This window comes from Aythya marila (assembly GCF_965140915.1).
Source record: "Aythya marila genome assembly, chromosome: 5".
NCBI classification, from domain to species: domain Eukaryota; kingdom Metazoa; phylum Chordata; class Aves; order Anseriformes; family Anatidae; genus Aythya; species Aythya marila.
In genome coordinates, this window is record NC_139046.1 from 12,320,856 (window position 1) to 12,342,933 (window position 22,078).

Sequence of the window (22,078 nt, forward strand, 5' to 3'; positions counted from 1 at the left end):
GGCTTAGGTTATATTGTTTGTAAGTCCAGACTGGAAAATGCTATAAAGATGCCAGCTACTGAGTTCTCTCTTCTTTTTCTGGGTGATTTCTCAACAAGCTTTGGTTTTGCTCACTGTCACCAGTAACAAGTGTATTTGCCGAGTGACTGGCTAATACACAGAAGAAGGGATGGGTAAAGCTACTCGGCTGACAGTTACTAAATCAGGTAACGGGGCTCAGCTCACACCCGCTTATCTCAGTGTGCCTCTCTGTGGTGGCTGGCATCTTAAAACTGTGCTGCCAAATACCTTAGTGCTTGCTGGAGCCCTGCTCTCTATATCTCTGACTGCATGCAGATGCAAAGTGTCCCGTACTTTCTCCAGGAGAGGCCAGAAGCAAACAAACTCGTTCCACCTGCAGCAAACAAAGAATATAGCCCTCATAACAGCTCAGGTGCTTTGGACCTAACTCCTTCCCCAAATGCACATGCAAAAATTATTACCATCTTGGAAAGCCATTGTAGCACCAGCACAGGCCTGAGAACACAGGTGGGACCTATGAAGAGAGAAGAAAAGACCCAGCATGAAGGGTGGAGGGAGGTGTTTGTGTGGGGTCACCTGCCTTCATTAGCTGGCTGCTTAAAAGAAACATGACAAAAGGAGAAAAGACAGAGCAGTTTATTTCCCAGAGGTCAATATATACCTTTGGTCTTGAAATTAGAGGTAATGCTGACTCTGGGCAGCTTTTTCCTGTTTTGTGGCCTGCTCATTTCTCACCTGCTCCCAGGGGAGCACCACGGGGATGGTTATGGAGTGATATTTTAAACAAGAGGCAAGACAGCTGGCTGTGAGCAGGGATGGATTCTTCCTCAGGATGGCCAGATGCTGACCATTTTAGCACAAGTTCTGCTTCTTCCCCCTACCTTTCCCACAGATGGGTGCACTGGAAACTAACTCCCTGAACTAAACACACTGTGCACACTTTGCAGAGGCTGAGACAAGGAACAGGAGGCATGTGTCAGACCTTGACCCCTGCTGCTTGGAGCTGCGAGGGTCCTGCTTTCCAGAGGGAAAAGTGCGCCCAGTAATAAATGTGTTTCCACTTCACTGGGATAAAGCATGGGAAGTTGGAGCTATACCTGTCTTTTCAGGACAGCTTGCAGCTCACAGCACACCAAGACACCCTCTGCCTCTCTGGAGCTCAGCACCCCTGGGGCTGAGGGGTTTCGCGGTCTGGGATCTCAAGCTGGACATCTGGGGGTGTCTCCAAGACCCTGTCTGTCAGCAGGTCTGTAAGCAAAGCAGCTGTTTCATCAGCACTTGACTCTTGTACAAATGGGTCGGTTGCAGCTCATGCTTTTAAATACCTGTCTTATCAAGGGATTTTATCAGGCCGGGAAGTTTCAACATTTGATATACAGTACCTTTGAAGCCAGTGGGATAGTAACATCAGAGAAGACCCTAAAGCCATCCAAGGTCATAAAGTTAATGGATAATAAAGACTTTTAGTCCACTACAAATAACACCATAGCTGCTCTGCCTTCAAAGGCAGCTGCTTCCTGAGGATTTGGAGTATCCTAATGACCTGAGTCAGTAACATAACTCCCAGTGGTGCTATGAATGCAACAGTGCTTAGGAAAACTAAGAGAGTGGACATGGATCCACACAAGCTCAGTGACTTTACATGGAAAAGACAGTGGGTGTTTCCACAAAGTACCTCAGCTTCTAAGGTTTTCTTTCGTACTTAACATTGCATCCTAGTCTTTCTCTTATTTCACTGTTTTGGTTTATTTGTTGTTGCTTTAGATGGTCAGCCACTTGGTGAAGCACTAGCTGAACTTTAAGCCTGGTTGTGTTGGACTTTGCAAAATGAAAGATTTTCTTTTCAAGCAGTTTGCTAGTGTAGATGCAACACTCATATGGCTGCGTGCTCATGGCCACCCACCCAGGTTCACATCATAAGCAGGGTACAGAGAGATGCTGCCTCTGACAGCCTTTGAAGCTTGATTCATAGAGCCAAAGTAGGTGTTAGAAAGGAGAAGTGCAGCCCCAGCCCCAGCTCAAAATAAAGAGAGAACTAGAGAATTGGATGAGTTGCTCTGGATACTGTCATGAGCACTCAAGTTGTGATGATGTAGTGATGCTTTAGCTTAAGGAAAAAAAAAAAAAAGGCCAATGGCAAAGGGCTATATGAAAGGAAATTCTCCTGACAGCTGGTTCCAGAGCTGACCAAGTCCCAGTGAAACTCTGGGGAGCAAACAGAAGACCCCCCAGTCCCATCACTCTCCATATTATAGTGGGAGATGTCTGCTGGGACGCTGCCAGTTGTTGTTGCCAGACTCACAAACAAGATTTCAAGATTTTATAACATCTGGATCAACACTATGTACTTTATTGCACACTACTGATACCAGGATTTTTACAAGCTTATCATAACCTCACATTTCTATGCCATTCCTAACTTGCTCTGCTTTTGCCCTTTCTCTGTGTTTCATTTACCTGCAGCATTAGTCCTGCCCTGATGCTTCTTTTTTCTCCACCTCTCCAAATCTCTTCCTCTCCCTACCTACTCTCCCACTTCCCATTTCCAGGTGTCCATGGAGTTCACCTTCTCCCAGATCTTGCCTGGGTGCCACCAAGGTCAAAACGAAGCTGACAGCAATGCTTCTTGCATGAGAACCAAGTGAGAACTGTGCTCCTGCCTTGCCCTCCAGCATCAGCCACAAAGCTTCTTCCACCTGCACAGCCACAGTTCAGACCAAAAAGGCAATGGGACAAAGGGAACAAGGTCTTTTAAGGATGACATTAAACTATAACTAATCTTTTCTCTCAGGCTGTGTGAGCTGGTAGGCCCTCTCTTTGGTGAGTTCACATTTCACTGTCCAGAGAGGTTGCTAAATCCTTCCCAACAAGAAATCAAGAAAAGCACAAGCTTTCCTCACCCCAGCTCTCCAGGGAACCGTGCTTGGCTCTGCCTCAGCAGAATGAAAAGGAAGACAGCCACAGCTGAGCTGGATCCATGGAGCCTGAAGGGCACAAGAGCTCCCACCAACGCCTGAGTCACGCCGTGAGCCGGAGGCGTCACGCATCAGCGGGGTGGGCACAGGATCAGACACAGCTGCTGAACTGCCTAGAGAAACAGCGTGAGTGAAAAGAGACATCAGATATGGGTTTGTATGAGTATCAGTAAGCTCTCTTCTGCAAAACTGTATCTTTACTGCATGCATGAGGACCTGGATCAATAGGCAAAACATCTGGCCTAAGTAATAGTGACAAATAGTGAGAGCTCTATGACTTCCTCCCTTTTATCACAGAGCTCCTACAGGCATCACACACAAATACAAGCACCTACACAGGCTCATAGCTGTTGTCCTCCCTACAGGGAAGCTCAATAACCTCACTTTATCCATAAACTTTGCCTCACAAACGTAACTCAAACAGGAAAAAAAAAATCCAAGGAAGAAAAAATGAAGAAAAGGAAACCCCAGTGTGGGATCAAGTCCATGTTCATCCCTTGGTCAACCAACTCTTGAGGTCTCAAACTTTTTTATCAATGAGCCCTCGATGTTCCCTGTGCTAACTTATGGAGTGCCCCCACCCTCTGCAACTTGACATCTGTGCCTGCCATAGTGGGGTTTGGTAGCGTTAAATGAATCTTATTACAAACAGCTTGAGCATGCAGGGACAAGACAGACCTTCACAGATTACAGCAGCCTGGGAGGGGCTGCACATACACTGACAGCAAGGTCAGAAACCCAGTGATCCTGACGAACTGGAAAAACCATCTGGAAAAAGCAATTTAGCACGGACAGCTGGGAATAACTAGGTAAATAGGAACTGTGCAAGTACAAAATTGTTGCACACAGCTGGTCTGAAAAGGGGCTGGGCATATAATGGGTCACTGGCTGCCCACAATTCAATGATAAAATGTTATGGGAGAGGAGAGGAGAGGAGAGGAGAGGAGAGGAGAGGAGAGGAGAGGAGAGGAGAGGAGAGGAGAGGAGAGGAGAGGAGAGGAGAGGAGAGGAGAGGAGAGGAGAGGAGAGGAGAGGAGAGGAGAGGAGAGGAGAGGAGAGGAGAGGAGAGGAGAGGAGAGGAGAGGAGAGGAGAGGAGAGGAGAGGAGAGGAGAGGAGGCAACTCTTTTATTCAGATATATGAACAAGCGTTGTCTGCAAATACCCAAAGGAATTGCCCGTTACTCATTCAGGAAGGTTTCAGGGAGCAGTTCAAGGAAATCCAAATCAAATGAATAAAGGAGGCTAACAAGAATCAGAGATCAAAAAATAATGATCACTATAATTCAGAGAAGAAAAGACTAAGATTTGAAACTGTCTTCAGCTAACCTAGAAAGTGTCTGCAAAGAGAGAGGAAATAAATTTTTTCCCCTGCCCACTGTGGGCGAACATTACAATTACGAAACACTTCTGGTGGAGAGGGTAATTCCTGTGAGGCAGATTGCCTGGCAGATCAGAGGATTGGAATAACAGATTACAAACACTTAGATAAGGCATGTGTTAGGCCAAGCTGATCCTTCCAAGGCTTGAGCTACAAGGCAGATGCGTACAAAGGAACAAGTCTAAGTTTATGGGACTGCCCGGGGCTTTCTGTCTGGTTTCAAGCACTGGCTTCAAGAGCATGGGCTCAGCAAGGCTGCAGCTCCCTGTTGGGATGTAGAATGGTGCGAGATACAGCAGGGCTGGGGGGCTCCCAAAGCCACCAGAGATGCAGCCAGCAGGCAGGGCCAGCCTGCTTACAGGCTCTCTGGCAACAGCTGCTCAGCCCCAAATGGGACAGGTAAGGGAATCCATCAGGGAATCCAACGTGTCTGGGAGGTGCCTGGGTGTTTGGTTTGATTCGACAGTGTCTAGGGATGAGAAGGAACCCAGCTGAGTGTCCTGAAGGTTGCAAGAAGGCATGGGGAAGGTCAGGAATTCACCAAATGGTTTGCATGTCCATCTTATCTGCCTGTTAGCTGTAAAGATGGTCCAAGAGCTGCTAAATCTGTGACTGGTTCTTAGGACTTGGTCTGTACTGATAGTTTCAGATCTAGTCAGCAGCATTCTTGTCTTTGTTGTTATTTTTTTCTTGCTTTCTTTGCACAGAAGGTAAAAGCTGGCTTCATTATTATAAAGTATTCCATTGCAAGTATTTTTTTTTGTCATTGTAGTGAGCTGCTACAAGTGGAAAAAGACAACTGTACAATGGAAAACAATGGGGGGAAAAAAAAAAAAGAGAGAGAGAGAGAGAAAAAAAATCAGGCTCTTTTCAATCTGCTTCTGGAATTTATTCCCTAAAAGCTGACTTTGCAGGCCTGAAGAGCTCGTGTTACTCTAAACAGAGCTCGAGTATTCCCCTCATTGTTCGAGGCCACTGGTATTGCCCTTCCTCAGCCCATTGCCTGCAGAAATAACAAGAGGCTCAAAGGGAGCGCCCTGCTGGGGCTGTCAACAGCTCCCTCATCCCCTGGGAAGCCTCTGGCATCGGGCACCTCGATCCAAGGCAAGGTTCGCCAGCGGGAAAGTCAAGTTAATGCACAAATGGGAGAAGGCTGCGGGAGGGGAGAATTGGGTAAACATTAGGGTTGGAAAAGAGCTCCAAGATCATCTGGTTCAACCATCACCCTGTTATCAATGTCACCCACTAAAACGTGTCTCAAAGCACCAGGTCCAACCTTTCCTTGGACACCCCCAGGGACGGTGACCCCACCACCTCTCTGGACTACCTGTTCCACTGCCTGGCTACTCTTTTTGGGAAGAAACGTCTCCCCAAAAACCTCAGTGAGTCCAGGCGTGCAGGAGCCACATCTCAGCGTGCGGTGCACCGGGGCTGAGATGCTGTGCAGGGAGGATGCTCCCCAGCCTCCCATTTCGATTTCTCCCCTAACCTCGGGTTCGGAGCAGGTTAAATCCTCCGGATTCAGAGGGGATGAGCTTGGAGGCGACGGGAGGGGAAGGGAAAGGGCGCTGAGCGCCCTTCCGCGGGTCCTCCCCCCCCCTTTTTTCCTTTCCCTTCCCCTCCCCTCGCCCCATCCCTGTCCCGCCCTTTGCCCGGAGCCTCCCCAGCCCGGCCTCCAGTGGCTGAGGACGGCGGGGGGGAGTTGTCCTCCTGCCCGCCCCCTCGGAGGCGAGGCCCCGGCGCTAGAAAGAGCGGGCGGCGCGGCGGGCGGCGGCAGTGCGCGGAGCGGCAGCGCGCAAGGGCCGGGCCCCGCCGGGGGGGGAAGGGGGTGGAAAAATTAAAAAAAAAAAAAAAAAAAAAAAAAAGATTATACATCTATTTATAGGAGGGTGCTGAGCATGGCTCTGGATTTCCTCGCGGGATGCGTCGGCGGTGAGGCTAAAAATAATAAATGATATGGATATAAAATTAAAGGATGGGGGGAAAAGGAAAGGGGGTGGCGTGTTTTGAGAGCTGGGAGGGGGGCAATGATAAATGTTGTGCCCGTCGCCAAGCCGGGTTTGGGTACGGGGAGGGAGGGGAAGAAGCGCCCGTGGCTTCCTGCAGCGAGGGGGGGCGGCAGCGAGCGCTGGGGGGGCTCCGGGAGCTGCCCCCCCGCGGGCGGTGGTGGAGGGGAGGATGGTGGAGGCATCGCGGGGCTCACCCTGCTCGCCCCCCTGCTTGTGGCCTCCCCTCCTTCCCCCCTTTCTATTTTTAGCGGCTGGGAAATCGCGTGTTGGATGGGGGGAGCCACGTACCGGGTTTGCTCGGTTGGTCGCGGTGCTCCCCTAGCACAGGGTTTTTTTTTTTGTCTGCTCAGCACAGGTCTCCCTGTGGCCTCGCTGTCAGCGGTCAGCAACGGGTTGGACTTTTGGTTTCGGCTCACAGCAGCGTGGAGCTAGCAGAGCCCTTGCTTTAGCTGGTAGCTGTGTTTTCCTGGCTGATAGGCCTGCATGTAGCTTCCAAAAATCCCTTCGGTGCTATAGGAAGGCAAAGACAGCCCTTCTGCAGGTGCCACTGACCCATCTGGAAAGGCACCGGGCAGAGAGACAGCTATTTCTTCCTTCTTTAGAGGCGCTTCCGGGTTTTCTACGCTTCCCCAGAGCAGGGTGTTGATGAAATAATTTGCTTTAGGGGCAATCTGCAGTTTCTGCCCCCTGCGCTTGCCTTAGGCTGAGGCCAGGACCTGCTGCCGAGCATCCCGTGTGACGTGGCGCTCCCCATAGTCGCACAGCTCGGTCCCTGCCTGGAGCTCCCAAGCTTGCCAGAAGTGTAAAGGCAGCTGGTACTGGCGTGAGGGAGCACACCGTAGGTGTCCAGCCTCCTGGCCTGCCCACCACGCCGTGTGCTGCTATCCCAGCAGGGAGCCGGGACTGCTGGTTACAACCACGCCGTCTGCTTTGTTTCAGGTGCTGCCGGAGTGCTTGTTGGACACCCCTTCGACACCGTCAAGGTGGGTTGATGACGAAATATTTTTGTCTCTAAGTAGGAAACTTGATGTTTTTCCAAGGAGCCGGGGAGGAAAAAAAAAATCCCCAGATGTTGTAGCAGCATAAATCTGTGATTGAAAGCTTGGAGCAAGCCTCTGGAGCTATGGTTCATAGACTTGTAGCCTCCAGCCCTTCAGAAGCGAACAGATTCCCTGTATGTATGTATGATTCAGCCCTGTAACATGACCAAACGTTGGCCCAAACCACAAGTTCGTCAGTGCAGTAACATCACGGCATTTGAAAACAGGATCTTGCATTTAACTTCATTTTATTCAAAGCTTGCTTTTCTGCAGCCCTTCACCACTAACTGACAGAACTGCCTCTACCCGCACTTGTAACTCCAGCCTACTTTGTCACTAGATGGAAAGCTTTGTTTCATTTCCCCCGAAGCTCTGCTGCTTACTCCTCAGGCATTAATTTGCTACACTAGCCAGTGGATGTAAGTGGGCAAAAATCCACAGCATGATGCTTGTCTGGGGCCTTTTTTTTCCCTTTAGGTACTGCATATGTATCTCTGAGGTGTTGTAATATCCATATTCTGTAACTTCCCAAGTTAAAATCAATTCTCTGTTAACTGCATGCATTATGCACACTAAGGGTAGCTAAGGCCTGCTCAAATATATGATTTTTGGAGGATTTTAAACCTCCTGAGGCCCTTCAGCCAGGATTCCCAGGGGCCTGAGCCCATTTTTCAGAGCAGGATGATGACTAAAGTCGCTTTTTGGCAGCCTTATCTAAAGTCTCTGACTGGAAGAATAGACCAAGGGATGCCAGTATGCTCACTGCTAAGCTAACAGCAGATCACTTGACTGCAGCACACAGCATGCCACCCGCCGTGGCTATATTTGGAATGCCTCTACCTTACTGAATTTAGCTGTGCAAAGGGCTGATAGTATTACAGGGGTCATCACCATGTTATGTTCCCTAGCCACGTGGGTGAATCGATGCAGAAAGAACAGATTTTCCTAGCAAGTGGATTTTAGTCCTTGCTAGTCAAGTGCAAGCTGCTCAAATAGTTAAAGACTATATGTATGTTTCTGACAATGTTTGACTGTTAAGTAATTGGGTTGAATTAGAGTAAATATTTTCAGGAATGGTGCTATCCAGACTTGCATACTTTTTTTCTGGTGGTACAGGGACAGCTGTCTCCTCTCCCCCCATCCTGGCCAGTTTTACATGCTTAACTTTCGGTGATGGGTCACTTCACTGAAGCCAGCAAAACTGCTAAAACATTATGCTCAGGCTAAAGTTAAGCGTGTGTGGGGTTCTTTGTTTGTTTTTAAAGTGGAACAGCTTATACTGCATGAAACTAAACATTTAAATGACTGCAAAACTGGGGCTCCCATGCTAGTTCTGGCAGATGTATTAATGCAAAATGGATGTGTTGGCTTAAGACAAAGCATCTTGCTGTACAGTAGAGCAAAGCAGTTTGTTTCCAGATGACTTTAACCCTTTTTATGAAATCCAGTGTGGAACACTGCTTTCATACCACTAGAAAGGATAAAGTTATCTACCCTTTGTTAGAGAAAACACTAATGTTTGTGTTGTTAGCTGGTGTAGTCACCCTGTATGTGGGAAAACTAACAATATAACCATTTATTTTTTTTTTAAAAAAAAGGAAAGAAAAAATGCATAAGTTGTTGTATATGTATATGTGTTAAGAATTAACTCTATTTATAGTACTGCAGTGTTTAAAGGGCTAGTTGGTCACCCCCTTAGACTTTAAATTTTTAATATAACTGAACAGTGGGAAAGCTTCTTAGATAAGCCAGAATTTTACTTCCACCCTGACTTTTAAGCTTTTTTTTTTTTTTTTTTTTTGCCAGTGATCATGTTCCACAAGGGGGAGGGGGCTGGTGGGACACGCAGAGAGAGCTGGAGCCTGCAGGTCAGGCTGAGAAACCCGCCAGCGAGCTGATCTCAGAGCTGGCAAACTTCTTATCCCTGGTTTGTTGATGTGATGTATAAAATTGCTTTTTTGCTTTTAACTGCCTTTACTTTCTGAGCTAGGGGCTGTCTTCATTAACAGCAAAAGTGTTACTTTGTTGTAGATGAGAGATAAGCCTCATCACGGGAGAGTTACCTAGTAAGTATAGCCCAGGTGAACACTTCTGTTTCTCTCAGTCTTAATTTATTCCAAAATGTAATAGTTCAAATAAAGCTCTGAAAGACTTATGAAGCTTTTTTTCCTTTTTAGTTTTAAAGTGATGTGTCCCTCTTCTACAACTATGACATGGAGGGAGCGGGGTTTAAATATCCCTTTAAAAATGAAAATAAAAATGTAAAGTCTTATTCTGAACCCTCTTTCTGGTATGCATTTCTCACTGTATGCACTTCCACACACAGTGGCTGTAAAATTGAATTTCAGGCAAACTGTTGTTGAGGTCTTATCCACAACATGTCCTTGGAAGAAACTTCCATTGTTCAAACAACTCTATTTCACACATCATTAATTGTTTGGACTGTTAGAAGGTTTTGTTTTGTTTTTTTCTTTTTTTTTTTTTAGTCTTGAGTACCTCTGTGCAAGTTTTTAGCAATGTGAAATTACAGTATGTTACTATTGTACTTAAACACTCGGTAACAGTGGTTTCAAATAAGACAAACAAAATAAAAGAACACAATGATTGTTGGCAGATTAATAGAATAGACAGTTAACCTTTGTAATTGATTCATCCCTCCTATATGTATACTCACTAAATTACAACTTGTTGAAGTTAGTATTAAAACACAAAGTTTCGTACATGTTCATTGTCTCATCTGGCAGCCTGTAACTATGGTGCCAGTTTGCACCCTAATGTGGTCATTATTGTTTAAAGCAAAGAGCTGCTTTTCATTCTTAGGCCTGATGTGTCAGTACTTAACTTTCTCAATATTTAATTCTACAACATTACAGTTGGTCAATATTTCACATATCATTTACATAAAGATAGTATGCCAATAGGAAACTCAACCTATATACAGACTATCTATGATAATTCTAAACTGTTAAAGATAACTGCACGCAAAAGTAAGAAGGTTCCTAAGCTGTAATTATTTCAAAGTTTATACATTTGAAAGTCACCTGATTTTACAGCTGGGGTTTGAAATAAAGCAATAAATTAAATTGAAATTAGGAATAAAACCATAAATGAAGTAAGACCTACATTTTGTGCAGTTCTGACTTGTTAAGGTATATGACTTTGCTTATGGGTCTGCTTCTTGAGCAGTTTTTTAAAAATCCACTACATCCTCCCCCATGACTTTGAATTTAAAAAAGGATTTATTTTACTTGAATTCTACTCTAAGCTTACTCTCAATTTCAATTCTAAGATGTTTTAAAACCTTTTCCATCTTGGAAGACCCAAGGTGATCTCAGCCTTAGAGTATGGCTAACATAAACTAATGTGCATGCTAAAAGGACACTAAAAACAAAAGTTTAGATTTACAAAACATGAAATGACATTGTAGTAATGTCAAAAATGCTGACACTATTTTTTCCCTTGAAGAAAGCTAACCTTAATAGGGACTTCTGATAAACCACATCCCCAGATGGTTTCTAGACCCACATCATCTTATTTCATTGTGGTGGTGTTGGTTCTGTTATTATTTTAGGCAAAGGGGGATAAAAAAGGAATTTAAAGTCAGGAATTCCTCACAGAGACCTAGTAATCCCTTCTTTTGTTCAAAATAAGAGCCTTGAATTTTTTTTTTTTTTTGCCCTGGAGTTGCAGCAGCAGTAAATGGTTGATAAGCATCTTCCCAGGAATATTGCAGCCCTCCAAGCTGGAGATGAAAGGCAAATATCTAACTTCACCACTCTAGCGAAACCAGCTTACTGAGTTGATTGCAGCGCAGAGTTTTGGATGTACTAAGTAACTTTGAGCCTTTCTGTTTGTTGAAGTGTGCTTAAGGCAAATTAGCAGGAAAACCTGAATTGGACTTTCACATTAAAGGTTAAAGAAAGACCTAGAAAATGTGACTGTCTCCTAATGTCATCAGAAACAGTAGCATCATCTGTCCAGCAGGCCATCCCATGTCAGTTTCAGGAAAGTTAACTTACTACAAACATTAAAGGCTTGAAACAGCCACACCCTTGCAAATTGTTTGCTTTCAGCAAGTTAAAAAAACAGACTTAAGATTTAAAGGGAGGAGTGACTTTTTATTATTTTCCTTAAGCAACTGTAAGATATCTTGTCTCTTCCCATCTAACCTCTGAAAAAAAAATCTGATCTCAGTGAAGGGCCCCAAGCCCAGTAGCCAGAAACACTAGGTGTGTTGTTGTTGAAAGTTTCCAGCCTTTTAAATCATCCCTATTTCATGCTTGACTTATAAATAATTTATTATAAAATGCTATCAGGTTTGTACAGATATTCCTTAGTGTGGACAGAAATATTCTTGGCAGCTAAAGAAAGCACTTGTTGTAGTCACTATGGGAAAATCTGAAATTCTAGAAAACAGCGTACCCTGTTGTATTTCCAGATACCGGTTTTCTAATTTTCACAATAAGTTAATAACCCTTCTCCCTTCAATTTTTTTTTGCCCCCTGCCCCTCTCCAAATAATTAAAAACATTCTGTAAGTGTTTATAAATGATTTTGCCACATATGGCATTCCAGTGTCCAGCCTTTGCTCTTGCATATACATTTCTATAGCAAGTCTCCATACAAGTCACTAGTTTACCAGTTAAGCTGCTCTTGCCATACACATCAGTATCTCATACAACTTTTTATAGGTTCGCCTACAAGTTCAAAATGTAGAGAAACCTCTCTACCGTGGGACCTTCCATTGCTTTCAGTCCATCATAAAGCAAGAATCTGTAAGTATGAAGTTAATGCTTTGTGTATTTTGAAACTTCATATATATTTTGTATGAGAAGGGAAGGAAAGCTGCTCAAAAAACCTACAAATATCATAGATCAAGAGAAGAGCGTACTCTGAACCTCACATGACCACAGTGCAGATACTTTAGTCTTAACTAAATAAAAATTATAAGCACATAACTTTTCCATCAGCATTTTCAGGCATGGTAACTTAAGTTTAAAAGTTCACCAGATAGTAAGTTGGAAGTTTAAATTTAACATTGAAAAGTTAACTTTTAAATAACTATATATTTGAATAGCTAATTTCCTGAGAATGCAAGCAATGAGAAAAGAAAATGGTGTGGACTTTTTTGTGGGCTTTTTTTTTTTTTTTTTAAGCTTTAAGACCATAACTAAAAGGTTGACTTTGACATTTGTACCACTAAAAAACATTTAGCTGTTTGTGTCCTAGGCAGTGATGTACAAAGCAAGATTAGACTGATCTTCTGGCACTTTTGGGAAGTTAGAGCACAAGTAAGAGCCAGAAAGGACATTTTCTGCACAGTTGCAGGAGGCTGTCAACACTACTGTTAAAAAGTTTGTTTTTTTTTTTTTCCTTCTTCCTTCAGGCTTTTGGACTTTATAAAGGTATTGGGTCACCAATGATGGGACTTACCTTCATTAATGCCCTTGTGTTTGGTGTACAAGGAAATACCCTTCGTGCCCTTGGCAAAGACACTCCTCTGAACCAATTCCTCGCGGGGTCAGCAGCAGGGGCTATTCAGTGCATCATCTGCTGCCCCATGGAGTTGGCAAAGACAAGAATGCAGCTACAAGGAACAGGTGAATACAAACTAAAAACGAAGAACTATAAAAATTCTCTGGATTGTTTGATCAAAATCTATCGAAAGGAAGGGCTGAGGGGCATCAACAGGGGCATGGTCTCCACATTAATAAGAGAGACTCCAAGCTTTGGCTTTTACTTCTTGACCTATGACTGCATGACCAGGTATTTAGGCTGTGAAGCTGAAGACAGTTACGTTATTCCCAAACTGCTGTTTTCTGGAGGGATGTCAGGGATCGTGTCCTGGCTTTCCACCTACCCCGTGGATGTGATCAAGTCCCGGCTCCAGGCGGATGGCGTCGGGGGTGTTACACAGTACAACGGGATCCTAGACTGTGTCAGGAAGAGCTACCACGAAGAAGGCTGGAGGGTCTTTACAAGAGGCCTTACTTCTACACTTCTCCGTGCTTTTCCTGTCAATGCAGCTACTTTTGCTACTGTCACTGTGTTCCTAATGTACATGAGGTCGGAAGATGACCTTCGGGAATGTGAACCAGGTCCGGTAATCCAGCAGCCTTCCAGTCTGTGAGCACCACCTGTTTGTTCTTGACCCAAAGCCCAGCTGGTTTTTTAACTGTAAACAGTCGATCCGCACAAGTAGTGTAAATGTATGCTACCTGTATAAAGAATTCCTAAATGTGTTAAATTAGGATTTCATCTCATTACTTGTACAAACAGCATCCAGCCTTACCAAGGACTTAATATCCTGTAGTAGCCAAGTAAGACGGGGACCTGCCTTTAGAAAGTACTGTACAGTTGTGGCTCCAGAAGAGGATCTGGAGAATCTCAAAGTACCAGGAATCAGGTTTTCTTCCACCCATGTTCTGAATGACTGAGCTGAATTGAATGCAGAGGTGTCTGCAGAAAAGAAACGCTTCTTGTTTGTAACAGGAGTAAGTACAGGCCTCCAATGTGAGATAGGGGGAAGGAGGAAGTTAAGTGTTAGAGGCATTTTGCAGGTAACCCTGAACTGTTTAAGACATGGACTAGCATTCAGCTAGCCCTGTTGTGTTTTACTTTTCCTCTGCTTTTAAGTGTCAGGTTTTTTTAGTAGCATCATTGTTCATACTGGTTTGCTAAAGAAATAATTTGCTTCTAAGCCAATCCCTTGCCTTTCAGCTTTGAATAAATATCTTAAGCACAAAGATAGCATTTGCACTTATATGCAGATGTGCCTTTACATTTCAAGGCTAGTAAGGATTTAGGGAAACTCAAAGCTATCCAGATCAATATTATCAGCCTTCACCTCTACTTCTTGTTTGGCAGGTGCACAGAGCACATTGCCTAGTTTCAGACCAAGCAGACTTTGTTCTTTAAGTTAATGCAACTTTGTGCCACCTCACCCAACCTGCAACCTAGCCGCCAGTGATGTACAGAAGTCAAAAGTCCTACCTGTGTTGTTGCGCAAAGTGTTTGTGGGTGTAATGTTAGCTTAGCAGCTTGAAGTACTGTGGAAATACATACACCTGTAGACCTGGAGGTTTCCTACCTTTCCAGAAAATAGGGGTGCGTCTGTAATGGCTGGTGTTACACTTGCATTATGCTTTTAAAGAATACTGATGTCTATGTATTTAGTTACAGTGCTACTGGAAAGAAGATTGAAAAGGGTTTTGTAGATTTTCCTTGTTACATGAATCCGCTGTGATTTCTTTTGTAGTAGTCTGTTCAAGAGGGATTGCTTTCGAGCTATGAACAGCTATTTAGTATTTGAAGGGAGAACTACACATATTTGGCACAAATAGCCAGGAGAAAGGAGTGCATGCGGGTTGAAAAATGTTCTAAAAATGTATCAAGCTAGGTCAGTAAGTACAGCTTCTTACACTTTCAGATGGGACACGTGCAATATGTGTTTAATTTAAATGGATTTTTTTTCCTAAAGAAACCTTATTTCATAGCATTTTGCACTGTAACAAAATATGCTGGAGAAACCTGTAAAACTGGTATGTCTTTTTATACCTTGAAGGTATGTTGGGTGTTTTAGTGCCTACTTGCACTGAGATTCAAATTGAATGTTAAACCTGTCTACTAAGCTGCACATGCACAACTCACAGCAAAGACCATTTACACCTTTGTACAGCAGTCTGGAATGATTGTATATAAAATTGAGGGAATAAATTTGTAAAAAAAAAAAAAAAAAAGTTGATATCAGTTCTTTAACCTCTTATGTTTTATTCAGACATTTCCTTGTTTTAAATCTAGCTGTCAAAAGGGTGGGTTTTCTGGCTTTTGCCTGAAGAAATGTGTTCTCCATCTGCCTTTCATGCACCCCTGGGAACGAAAGCATCCCACTCTGGCTTGGAGCACATCAGGTAGCTGAAGCAAAGATGGAAAATTGCCTCACCTGGCCTCTTCAAAATGATCTTTTCAGCAAGTACCTCACTTGAAGCTGACAGAGCTACAAATAGAACAGCCCTGCCTTTAGAGCAGGCAGGGCACTTGGACCCATCACACTGCATTTATTTGGTCTAAGCAGAGTTGAACAGCACCAAGGCTACACAACTGCTGCAGGAAAGGCTAGGGTCCCTGCACATTCATAGCTGTCAAGTACCAGGTCTGAATCAGGTGTGGTTTTGTTTCTAGCTCTTCAACATTTCCATGTTCATTTAGGTTTTCAGGGAATTTTAACAAAAACCATCAATACTGGAGGCAAGGAAAAAAAAGCCATGCAGGAAAGCAGGATGTGGTTACAACCGATAAAAAAAAAAAAAATCATTGCTAATAGGAAGTTATATCAGGGACTGGCTCCCTCATTGGTCTTTTCATATAAATGAAAGAAATCCTGTCAAAGCATCAGAAGAGGGAAAGGCCACCCCTTCCCCAGCTAGTCCTGATGAGGTTCTAGTTAAGCACATTGTGTTCTCTCAGCAGGAGCAACAGCTTTGAACTGTGGAACAGAAACAAATACTTGGAATAAGCAACGAAGTGTCTTCAGAAAGACAGCCCCTAGAAGGCAGTCAACTCATTAAATCAAAAAGGCTAAACAGCATTTTACTCACAGTATTCACTAAAGCATTCTTTACAGAAATCCAACCATATGGAACTTGAAGGAAATAATCAGAAGCAGGCACTGGAGATTACTGATACTGTGTGATGAACAAGTTTTAAGGAGAGGGTAGAAGCCAGCTTTCAACCTAGTCTGATGTCAGCTGCTTGAGATCTGTGCTATTTCAAATATTTAAGTCAAGCTAGAAATAGCTTCAGCCTTTTTAAACACAGTTCAGTTCCTTCCTACCAGAAGTTTGACACGTCGGCCCATTTAACCAAGTCAGAACTGTTTTCTGCCTCCCCAGACACTCCCACAAGCATCGTGGCACTGGGTGGGAGACGCTCCCCAAGAACAGAAGGGAATAGGAAGGTAAAACTCAGTGAAAGGTAACCTACCACCAAGTCCTAAAGCTTTACTCTTATGATCCACCCCGTAGCAGGGTGGGTTATACAAGTCTTCCAACTTAGAGCCACAAATAGGTTAGTATAGCAAATCTGAGCTAAAATTCCACTCTTCTGTCTGTCACCATAGAATTTGTATTTTTATTTGTCCTCTATACCTTGACTTTCTTTTCATCCATTAAGCATCTCACTACTTTTTCAAGTGAACTATAAAAAAAATAAAGTGATATGAAAATGTGTACATTGCAGATACAGGACAGGTAGCATATTGGGAAAATCATTAAGACTTAAATAGGAAAATTGACCTTGCAGAGAATGGAAGTGTTTGTTCTGTGAAATTAAGCATATTTACTATCATGCTGGAAAATACGTGTTAACAGCTGTTGTTATAGCCAGACTTTTGATATGTACTTAGTTAAAGAACAACTTAAAGCCTAGAAGCTTGCCAAATATCATTAAATTAGCGGAAAGTGCAATGAAACCTCTTTCCTACCAGAGAAGGAGCCATGGAAAATAGAAACTTGCTGAAGGCAACATACCATAGCAAGCACTGCAATCGTGGAGTGAGATGAAGGATATAAAGGACCATCTGACTCTGGGAAGCACAGAACATGGGGAGGGAAACACAGATTCTTGCTGGGTAAAACATAGTGGAAATAGGTTTTGAAATCCTGAGTGAGATGACTGCTTGTTTCCATGCTCAGTGTTCAGGATGTTACGCATGTTCATGGGCACTGGAGGAGGAAAGCAGAAGAAAATAAGCTATTTTCATCCTTCTGGTGCAACTATTTCACAGTCTGTATCACTGCTGTCCTCACTGATTATAAAAATAACTTGCAACTAATAGCAAGCAAAAAAAAAAAAAAGAAAAAAAAGATTAAAAGAGAGATCAACATAATATGCATGATGACACAAATGATATGCAGTAAAAGCTTTGTCTACTTCTGGGTTATCAGTTTTCACTGATTTGACCTAGAATGTGATCTTAAGCTCCACAGTTTGATCAACAAGAAATAAAAGCAAGCAAGGCAAGGTTTGTTGTGAAAAATAATAGCCTATAAAAATTCAGAAGAGGAAGAAGTGTTGCTAGAGCGGTTTCGCTTGGCTGGACTGAAGTTGGCATGAAAATTAGCTGAAAAACAGCTCCTGCCCTGCCAGAAGGTCAGAAATACCAAATTTGACTGTGAGATAGAGGAAAGGCTGGCCTAAAAGCACTCACCTCACTGAGCACACTCCACACAACACACTTGCTTTCAGTAGCTGCACCTGGCTCTGAGGAAAGTCTGGGAAAGCTGGCTGGCGGCGGGCAGCTGCTATCAGGCCAGGTAGGCCACAGCCTACTTCTGGGTAGCCCCTGAGGGTAAGTTCGCCTAGGGATGACCCAACACACTGTCCCAGGAGGACACAATGTAGGGTGTCACCCCCTCATCCCCAAACACACCAGGATTTGCTCCAGTTCTCCCATGAAGGTTGTAAGGTGTTTCTCTCCACGGGGAAAGCTGGCATGCAAGACCCTCATCCTTCTGAAAGGTCCCCTTCTGAGAGAAGCACTGTTGTATTTTCACCTAAGGATGAATCTACAACACATCATTTTCCAAACGGGCTAGGAATAAAATTCAACTTTAGTAACTTCAAGGAGCTAAGTAAAAGTAACTCTTACCCCGATTTTCTCCAGGCAAAAGTTCCTCTTGTTTTCTCTGCCTGCTCAGAAAGGAGGTACTATGCAGTTTCAGTGTACACTCTTGGGGAGTGGGGAAACAAAACAAAACACATACCCAGAACCAGATGCACTTCCCATAGCCATTGAGTGTGTTAGTTCAAAGCCTAATGCTCTTTGGACTAATGTTACAAAACTTCCTTTTTAAAGAAAAAATTCTCTATCCCTAACCTATGCAAGAAAGAAAACGAACAAAAACCCCAACATGAAACAACAATAAACAAACACAAAAGAGCTCACATGACAAAAACCTAAAAACCTGCCACAGTATTATTCTTTACAATGCTGTTCCACACAGCAGTTTTTTGTAAGTCTTTTCAACCTATGGAAGTCATTGGATTCATGTAAATCCACTGGAGGTTCAAAGCACTGGGTACCTCACTATGGGATTAACATTACAGATAATTAGTTACACCTTTGCCATGTGTGGGGGGCTTCAGCTCCATTAATATTGACAGGGAAAAAAAAAAAAAAAAACCACATTAATAATCTAGTCTCATACCCTTAAACTGAGATGCAAGAAATTTTGAGACACTTTAAAGAAAACAAAGGTATTTCAGTGAGTCTTGGTTCTTAACCAGAATTCATGTCCAAAGGCCAAATCTTCTGCTTTGCTGGGAAAAAGAAATGTTTTAACACAAGCTGCCTGATGCCCCCTGCATGAGGCAGTCACTAATTTTGCAAGCCAAATTTGCTATTGGCAACACTAGCGAGGTCCCTAGTGAGCATCTTGCAGCTCTGAAGGACAGCTGACTTTATGAGCCATTAAATCACTCCATAAACCCTGTAACAGAAATAAAACAGGGTTTTCTTACTCTTCTGCACTAGTGTGTGGGGAACTACTTTGACACTGTTATGTTCAAGACACCCTACACACAATTTTGCTCACAGATTCTGTGATTCACAGGGGCACCCTGACACTGCTTTGTCTGCTGGTACAAACTCACAATTGACAGCCCTCTCTTGGCAAACTGTTATTCAGGAGTATCTATACAGACTAAAATAAAGCATCAACATAGATGCTACTTTCAAGCCAATTAGAGGGAAACCACATTTAAACCCATGAGAACACTTAATACAGAAGTGGCAGCAAGAGAACCACCCAAAAGTCCTGCAAGGACTCCAGGGGCTCTCTGCCTCTTCCCTGCCCTTCCAAAATCAGTATTTCTACAGAATTTCAGGTTTGCTGCTGAAGGGTTTCCGAATTACACAGGAACCCGGTGAGAACAGCAATTCACAAGAGGAACCTTACGTCCACATCTGAATACACAATAGAGAGCAAAGCCCGTTAGAAGAAATGGTATCCAACCAGCAGCCAATCTTAGTTTTTCTGTCAAAAGGAAAGTAAGACTTCAGGAAAAAAAAAAAACACAACTGGAGTTGTCTAAACAACAATTACTATAAGTAAATTTACTTATTTGCCTAAAGTAGCAGAAAATACATAATTTTGCTTAAGAGAAAGTCAGGACCTGAAAAAAAAAAAATCAAAAAGCACTTCTGAACTGCTGAATCTAAACTGCTGTGCTTTTTCCAAAAGAAAATGTAATGTTCTACATTACTTCCACAAAAATAGATTAAAAAAAAAAAATCAAGCAAAACTACCTTAATAATACAGTATTGTGAATATACATGAAGTTGCCTAAATTGATGCAATTTAGGCAAAAAGAAAGAAACTAAGGGACCACAGATTAAATTATTACATTACCTTACAAAATGAAGCTAGTAGCCATCCAGGTGGCATTTAAGCATCACCGTAAAGCCTTTTCCACTACTGGCCTTTTTCAACTTGACACTAGATCCATTCATAGATCAAAACAAATACTGAATCTCCTGACAATTCAAGCACATATATTCCTCCATTAAATTTTGAACCTTTTTGGATCACTGCTTACAGTGTTCTGCAGCAGGGTCTCACAGTCTCCCTCAAGTCACTCACATTCTTTCACCCTAGGACTGCAGAAACAGGCTGACAGAAAAAGTTATTTAATTTTCCTAACTAGGAAGTGTTACTTTTTAACTATGCCATTTACACAACTATGAATAATTGTACTTGATGCAAATCCACATTTCTGTTTCTGCCTGCAAATCTTACTCCCTACTTTCAATTAAAAATCCAACATGAATTCTTAAGCTTTCAAAAGACTTGTTGATTTCTCTACAGCATTAAGCAATATAGAAATAATTCTGCAGTCACTAAAAAGTCAAAGCTTAATGCTGACACAAACCATTGTTTACTTCCCTTGTCCTCTCAAGCCATCATAAGGCAGGCTTAAGAGAGGTGTACTACGGCTGAAAAGCACTGAAGAACCACATTTCCAATAATGCTATTCGTCACATGCTATCCTCGAGTCTGGTCATCTTAATTTATTAGAAAGATTAATTGTTTTCAGTCTTTTCAAGGCATACATTGATAGTCTCTTCTGCAAGCATCTTAGGGCAACTGATGACTAAGTGGTAATATCTTTCATTGCCCCAGTCACTCCACTTCATCTAGCCCTTTGTAGCTTTTTAAAGCTTCAGTAATTTTGCCAATTAACTAATGCTGCTTTTCCTAAATCCCTGGTAGATGAAAAAGCCAAGAGAAAGGAACTGTTTGCCTTTAAAACTACATTATTGCTGACAACCTACGTTGTTTGGAAACATGTTTGGATATAGCTTTTTTGATTAACAATTTGGGGCCATGACATAAGAAATAAATGATGTGTTAGACTGTACATTCAACAATGAACTTTTTGGTCCAAAATGTCAAGTGCAAGTGCAGCCACAGAGAATAATAAAGGAGATACCAGTTCTGTTTGAAACACTAAAGTGAATAAATTCTTAACAAAGCTGTACCTGGGCTCTTCCTACTCACTTTTCAAGTAGTGTATCTAGAAATAATGGGCATTTCAGTTCAGTTTGCCTTGCATTTAAAGCAGGCACTACTGTTACAGGCAGAACATAAACATAGGCACTGCTCAAAAAGCCTATAGTCAGTTCTATGTTTTGAAATCTGGTCAAGCCCAAAGATACACAGCCACAGAAACCTATATGCAAGCAAAGTTACAGAACCTTCTTCCATTTCATCTGCAAGAAAAACACATAGGGTAACATGAAATGTGACGTCACAGAAGCATTTTAGCAGGCACGATGAATCTTTTCTAAAATCTTTTACCAGTTTTAAAACTAGGCTGCATTTTCCCCAGCCCTGAAGATTTTCTATGCCTTACCTGAGCTTGCTCACAAATTCATGGTCTAAAGCAGAAACACGAAGATAGCAGGCTGGTAATTGTGGTTTCAGAGTCAACTCTGTTGCTATTAACTCTGTTGCTATTGTCAAAGCTTGTTTTTCTTCACCAAAAATGCCTAAGTAGAACTCTGGAATCAACTAAGCATGAAGTTTTAAGGACAAGATGTGCCAATTATATTTGAAAAGCATAACTAACTGACAGAAGCTGCTCATCACAAGTATTTATCCAACCCCAGTATGGAATTTGCTCATTAACAAAGCAAGATCTTTCATGCTACTAATCATTGCTCCGTAGGCTTGGGGTTGTCTTGAATGCTTACCAGTTTGAGGCCTAGATGAAATTATCACTCCGTAACACAGATGCAATATAACTAGGGACAATGCGTGTTTGAGCTCCCAGTTAGTCTTCAAATGAAGATTAAACTTAAGTAACTTCGTTGCAAATGCATGTTCAGGGATAAAGTGTGATACCATCAAGGGATCTCTTTACTTTGCAACGCAATAAAATTGGTACCACTTCATGACACAGGAAAGTAGAGTTCTGAGCAAGACTAACATCCCATATACCATTAAAAAAAAAAAAAAGGTCAATTAGATCTAGACTGAACTGATTTTATTTCCTTCCAAAAAGAATAGACACTAATTTAACTGAATACAGAATTTAACTTAACCGTAACTATACAAATTTCAGTATGTTGTCCTGTTCAATAACTGCTTATAA

The 22,078-nt window shown here is 42.7% G+C and overlaps 1 protein-coding gene across 1 annotated transcript; it reads left to right on the forward strand.

Annotated features, from left to right (window-relative positions):
- The first annotated feature begins 6,156 nt into the window (after window positions 1–6,156).
- On the forward strand, window positions 6,157–15,144 carry SLC25A29 (solute carrier family 25 member 29). The gene is made up of 4 exons (XM_082762619.1): window positions 6,157–6,307; window positions 7,324–7,367; window positions 12,115–12,198; window positions 12,810–15,144. Exons 1-4 carry the CDS (start codon window positions 6,274–6,276, stop codon window positions 13,551–13,553), a joined length of 906 nt encoding a protein of 301 aa, XP_082618745.1. The 5' UTR covers window positions 6,157–6,273; the 3' UTR covers window positions 13,554–15,144.
- Window positions 15,145–22,078: the final 6,934 nt, after the last annotated feature.